Source organism: Salvia splendens, chromosome 17 (genome assembly GCF_004379255.2).
Source record: "Salvia splendens isolate huo1 chromosome 17, SspV2, whole genome shotgun sequence".
Lineage (NCBI taxonomy): Eukaryota > Viridiplantae > Streptophyta > Magnoliopsida > Lamiales > Lamiaceae > Salvia > Salvia splendens.
The window spans coordinates 652346-658391 of record NC_056048.1 but is presented as its reverse complement, the minus strand read 5'-3'; the positions used below and the strand labels follow the sequence as shown (position 1 = coordinate 658391).

Sequence of the window (6046 nt, the reverse complement as noted above, 5' to 3'; positions counted from 1 at the left end):
AGGTCTTCATTGAAAGGAAAAAAAAGGAAAAGAAGGAAAAAAAGGACTCTTGGCTTTCTTGTGAATTTAATTGTGTGATTATTGGTTATACTAGATTAATGTGTATGCTAAATGTGTGTATGGTGTTTGATTATTCGATATTATTGATAAGACTGTGATTAGTCTTACATATTGTTCAGAGATTGAGATGAATTGGCCCAGTCGGACGAAATTCGTGTAATTCGATCCTATATAATTTATCAAACGTGAAACTCTCGCCGATTGTTTTGTTTGCATGTGTGTGTGTGTGTGTTTCGGCGATTGAAAAAGATCATAGATTGCACTGCGATTATGGGTTGTGTGTGATAGATCGGAATTTATGGTTGCATGCAGGGTGTTGCAGAAGTCGCTAGTGAATGGATGATGGGTTGTGCAAGTCAAGTGTCGTTGTATTTCCCTGCGAGCATTCGATCTGTGATCACATATTGATCATATTTATAGAGAAGAGAACCAACTAAAAACTTTATTGCGAGTTTTAATGCGAAATTGACATCCGAAATAGTAGAAATTGATGAACGTGAAGTATATTGTGAATTTATGATTGAATGATTGTGTTTGATTTAGAGTAGTATGTTTATGGATGATCTTGAAGTATATTGTGAATTTATGATCAAATAACTGTGTCAGATTTAGAGTATGTTTAAACATTAAGGCGTTACTCTTTTGTCAATACGAAAAACATGTAATATTTTTTAATTCTGAGGGTAACGTGAAGACGAGTTAATAGTGAGTCTCAAAGAGTGAAGGGACCCAATTATAGGAAGCGGTAATTTGACTATTGCGCGCATATTGAATGATATGGAAGCAGATTTAAGTGTTATGAATTGTATAAAAGCATCCGAATGATGAAATAACGGGAGTGGATATTGATCATATTTGTCAATAAGAGAACCACGTGGCGAACTTCATTGAGAGTTTTAGCGGGAAACCGTCATCTGAGTTAATGGTACTGGATGAGATTTCAAGTAGGTTTTTAATTTATTATTGAATGATTGCACCCAATGTAATGGGGTAAGTTTAAACGTAAAGACGTTACCATTTTTTCTATAGAAAGAACACTCTTTTCTGCTTGTTTTCAAATTGAGAGTAACGTGAAGACGAGTCTCGGAGTGAGTGCTCCACGTCGGAAGATATGGTTAAATTGTTTTGTTAATTATCTTCGTGTTAACATTGTAGACAATGTCGAGCAATACATAATACTCTTTTTGTCACACAAAAGGAGTAAAAATTTAGCAATTCGGACATATTGCCACGTAATGTATCCATGTATCCAAGTAATCACAATTATAAGAAAAGAGGAATAATACTTTTACAATTGTGATTATTTGGATACAACCACATGACAATATATTTATTCAAACCACTTAAATTCTATTTTTTAAAAAAAAGGGTCTCGCTTCATATTTCTATTTTTTTAAATGGCAAATTGACTTTTTTAGTCTCACAACAATGATATCATATCTCTATTTTTAAAAATGGCAAATTGATGCAGACAAGAATGATACTCATATTTCCACTTTTAAAAATGGAAAATTGTCATTAATACCTCAACTATTTTTGTCTTACTTCATCATTATTCAAATTACATTCTGTATCTGCATGAATATAGTCAATCACATTTCACAAAAGTTTCTAAAATTTGATTTCACCCTCATCCCTATTCCCTAAAGTATAACAACTTCACCGACTGGAGATAGATAGGGCGTCATAACTATATTTTGCTAAAGAATATTTATAGAAATCATAAATTATGGAACATTAAAATACACTATTTTAGCCCCCTAAAATACATATAATGAGATGTAGCATGGATTTTAATAGAATTGGTTGATAAATTTTCAATTATTACTAGTTATCGAAATTGTAGACTCTAAATTATCATCATCTAATTCAAATGAAATTCTGAAGTGCTACAAATTTATTGACTCGTAATATGATTTTGTGACTAAACTTTACCCCGAATTTCATAAAATGCCGAAATATGATGCCACAATCAAGCTTGTAACTTTTTTTTGTAGAAAGAGCTATATAAATTGATTTTAAGGCAGTTGAAGCCTTATTATTATTATTATTACTATTATTATAACAATAATTAATCTATTATAAACGTTTTTTAATAAATTATAATTTTCTCAATTACACTTCGGCCCATTTCAAACTGCTTCAATTTGGGCCTTCTGAAGCCCAATGTAAAGACCATAGGGCGTTATTAGTAACAGTTTGTCAAATAAAACGACGTGTGCAGAATTTTTAATTTTTGGATGTGAATTTATCGATAAATAATTGTATAAAGTAATTTATTTCTAAAATATACATTGTGATATGATTCCAACACGTCAGGCCAGACGTGATTCCACAATGTGTCATGTTTTAGAGATCTCTAAGGATAAAAAGTATATTAAAAACATTTATTTATTTTTATTTTTCTTCTCAAAATAATTATTATAGTACAGTCCTTTTTGAAAAAGTACTGCACAGGTAAATTTAAAACGACAAAATTTAAAACGACAAATAAACATGAGTAACTTTTTATTTTTTTTTTATGAAAATGATAAATATAGCTTTTCAAAATTAAAAAAAATATAGTAATACCTTTTCAATAATTTTTCTATTAAAAAATATTTTTTTGACGAGTAAATATGATAGTTAATTTTGTTTACCTCTTCATCTACTCCGACTTGGGACGGGCTATTTCAAAGTGAGTTCAAGTAAATTTAGATCAGATTCACACTACAATGAGACCAGAGATTTTCACTTTTTTTAAAATCCCACAAATAAAATGAACAATTCTTTTACTTCTAATTAATTCATTAAACACAAGATCAACATTCCAATCTAACATCTCTTGATATATTTAAAACAAATTTATTGATGATAGTAATTGAGAAAGTAATTTCAAGACTGGTGAGATGCCCAATCGACCCAATTAGTCTCACTTCCAACACGAGGAATGCTATCGACTCTTGAGTATAAGTCGACTTTGAAATTAGCCCCACAAATCGCGCCTTCGCTGTCGACCCTCGGCATCGCCCTCAGCTTATGCATCGGATGTTCGAAGCTCATCAGCCCCGCTTCACTATGAAATATGCATCCTAAACGAGTAGTGCTATTTAGTCATATTATTATGATCGACGATAAAGTGTTTTTTTCAATACTTCAATACTATCCCATGATAAAAGTTAATGATTGTACCGGTGGGAAATGGGGCAAATGATTTTGCGCAACCGGCTTTAATCACATCTAAATCATCGGAAATCACCACTGAGCCATCGGCGGCGATACCCCAATATAGTTTTACTCTGCCGTTGGATCCCTACAACAAAATTATCGTTTTGATCATGATCAAGCCTAAATACACGAACTTTCACATAATTCTGATTATGCATATAAATTAAAATTATGCTACATATATATATCTTCGATTTTTGATGATTAACATCGTCACGACTAATTAAAATTACAATCTATGGTCGATGTGACCAGCTAAATTACCTCAGACATCCACCCACCTTTCTAATACATTAATTATCTACAAAATTAGAATGTAATTAAAGAAGAAATTAATTACTAGTATAAAATTACCAGGGCAGTAAAAACAGTTCCAACTTTGCTGTCGTAAAGAACAAAGGCGAAGGTACCATCGAGATCCTTGATGACTTGATCGGCCGGATACGGACCTCGGTCGCGTAGCGTCTTGTACGCTTCGATCACAACCATAGCTTCGTTGCTGTTTCTCGACAATCCATATTGCTTTATTTGTGCACATAAATTGTTCAAACTCCCCATGAAAAGGCAGTATACGTCGTCGTATCCACAAAACAACCTGCTTCAATTCCCCGGTTAAATGAGACATTTACTTTGAATCATATCATCAATTTATAAAACATGGAGTAGTATTTTTAAAAGAGACATTTACTTGAAATGATAGTATATGAAAAATTCAAATTATAATTCATTTATAATTTTAAAAATTGAAGAGGTAAAACTAATAAGTTTTGATTTTATTTACAATTATCTTAAATTAAAAAATATAATTGTCTACATATAATTGTTAATATTTTTCAATCAAATAACATCAAATCTTTATAAATACACCGACACCGACACCGTTTAACTTACATGGAAATATCCGTGCATAATTTCCTAGCTATCATAATTTTACCAAATCTTTTGTCGCGGTATAATCGCAAATAAATACTTCCTCCGTTCCTAGGTAGCTTGCCTGTGTAGCTGAGTCGTATTTCTTTTTAGGTTATTCCTCCGTAGCAGAGTTATTTCCTTTTTTAGTAAAAAGTATTTTACTCCTTTTTATTTTACTCTTTCCACCTTTTTCATGTATGCTCCTTTTACTTAACTCATTTAAAATAATTTTTTTTAAATTCTGTACCGAAAATAAATGCATCTACTACGGAGGGACGGGGGAGTATAATTTTCATAGTTAAAAAATAATTGCAAAAGGAATCATAGTGCGATTGAATTTAATGTTGATATTATCGAAAAAAAAGTAGATTAATTTGGTACCTTTGATTTTGATGAAGCAAGGAATGGTTAAGGGGTGTGACGTAAGCGAGGACAGCAGCATCGGCAAAGCTCATGGAGAAGGCGTTGGTGGGGTGTGAAGTGAGGAAGCTTCGGAGAGTTTCCTGCGGAAGCTGCGCCGCCTTCTTGTCGGAGGCGGGGCTGCGCAGCTCTTCCGGCGGATGAGCAAACGTTTTGTGAAATATAGCCAACATTTTTGTATGTCGATATTTTGATGATATGATATGATATGATTTGATGAGGTTTGTTTTGGAATGGTTTTATACTGAATTTGGATGGAGTTTAGGTTTGATGTTGATCTGGATAAGGATTGTTTTTATTTCTCGTACTTCGATGTCTTAATTTATCCATTTGCAGAAATTTCCTATTTTTGGATTATGTTTCTTATGATAATTAATCACTTCTAGTAGTAATTTTTAGTTGTTGAGCAATGTGATTAAATTAGACCGGAATTGAATCGAAAAGTGGACAAATACATTTTCTCAAGTTTTAGTATGACGTACACTAGACCTTCATTAAAAAATTGATGACATACTAGATTTGTTACTATAAAAAAAATAATGGTAACCATGCAGTTAAACTATAGTATTTCATTTGTAGAGTTTTATGAAGTGTATAATTGGTTAGACTCATATTTCGAGTTGTTTCCTGAAATAAATAAAGTTGATGAGATTTTAAAGTTTTAAATTACTATAATTATTTATCACACTCCTAAATAAAAAATTCAGTATTCACTATTATGAGGTTGCTGCAACGTCAAAATGTTATAGTACTTTAAATCTATTTGTGGACACGCATTATGGGAGGGGCTTAAGCCCCTACCAACCTTTTTTTTTTGTATTCTATTATCGAATCTGTTCAAATTGTTAAAATTATCTTCAGATTAAGATTGAATAATTAAGGACTGAAATTACATAACAAAAGACAAAAATGAGTTTGAGAGAAAAAATATATTACTTCCTCCGTCTGAAGATGACTCACTTTCATTTTTAGTTTATCTCAATTAAGATAACTCATTAATAAAAATGTAAACACCTCTATCTATACTTTATTTCCCATCTCTTACTTTACATTTTTCACTTAACGCACAAAATAAGTTGTATAAAATCTCGTGCAGCTCAAGGAAAAGGTCATCTTCATTGACAGAGTATAGAATGATTACATTAACATAAATTACATAATCACCGTATCACATATACTATGAATATTTTATTTTCTACACCTACCCCCATTTATATCCATTCCAAGATATGATTTATATACTATGAATATTTTATTTTCTACACCTACCCCCATTTATATCCATTCCAAGATATGATTTTTAATACATACATGGGTTGTGAATATTTTGGATAAAAATTGTCAAATCATTACTGTATTTCTATTTTATGATTGAATCAACTTTTGCTTAGAAAACGGTTAATTTGATTTTTTGTCTCATTATATTTTGCATTTTTGTTTCTTTAAT

General features: G+C 31.3%; 1 protein-coding gene across 1 annotated transcript; it reads right to left on the bottom strand.

Moving 5' to 3' along the window:
- Positions 1–2814: 2814 nt before the first annotated feature.
- On the bottom strand, positions 2815–4882 carry LOC121773850 (stem-specific protein TSJT1). The gene is made up of 4 exons (XM_042170767.1): positions 4561–4882; positions 3622–3862; positions 3232–3352; positions 2815–3131 (listed from the first exon to the last, which is right to left on the bottom strand). The coding sequence occupies exons 1-4, from the start codon at positions 4770–4772 to the stop codon at positions 2935–2937; spliced, it is 771 nt and encodes a 256-aa protein (XP_042026701.1). The 5' UTR covers positions 4773–4882; the 3' UTR covers positions 2815–2934.
- Between the last annotated feature and the right edge of the window lie 1164 nt (positions 4883–6046).

Coding starts and splice junctions, on each gene's coding strand:
- LOC121773850 (XM_042170767.1), bottom strand. CDS start 4,772: ATGTTGGCTATATTTCACAAAACGTTTGCTCATCCGCCGGAAGAGCTG. Junction 3,863..4,560: donor TTGCTTCATCAAAATCAAAG/GTACCAAATTAA, acceptor GAATTGAAGCAG/GTTGTTTTGTGGATACGACG. Junction 3,353..3,621: donor GAACTGTTTTTACTGCCCTG/GTAATTTTATAC, acceptor ATTTTGTTGTAG/GGATCCAACGGCAGAGTAAA.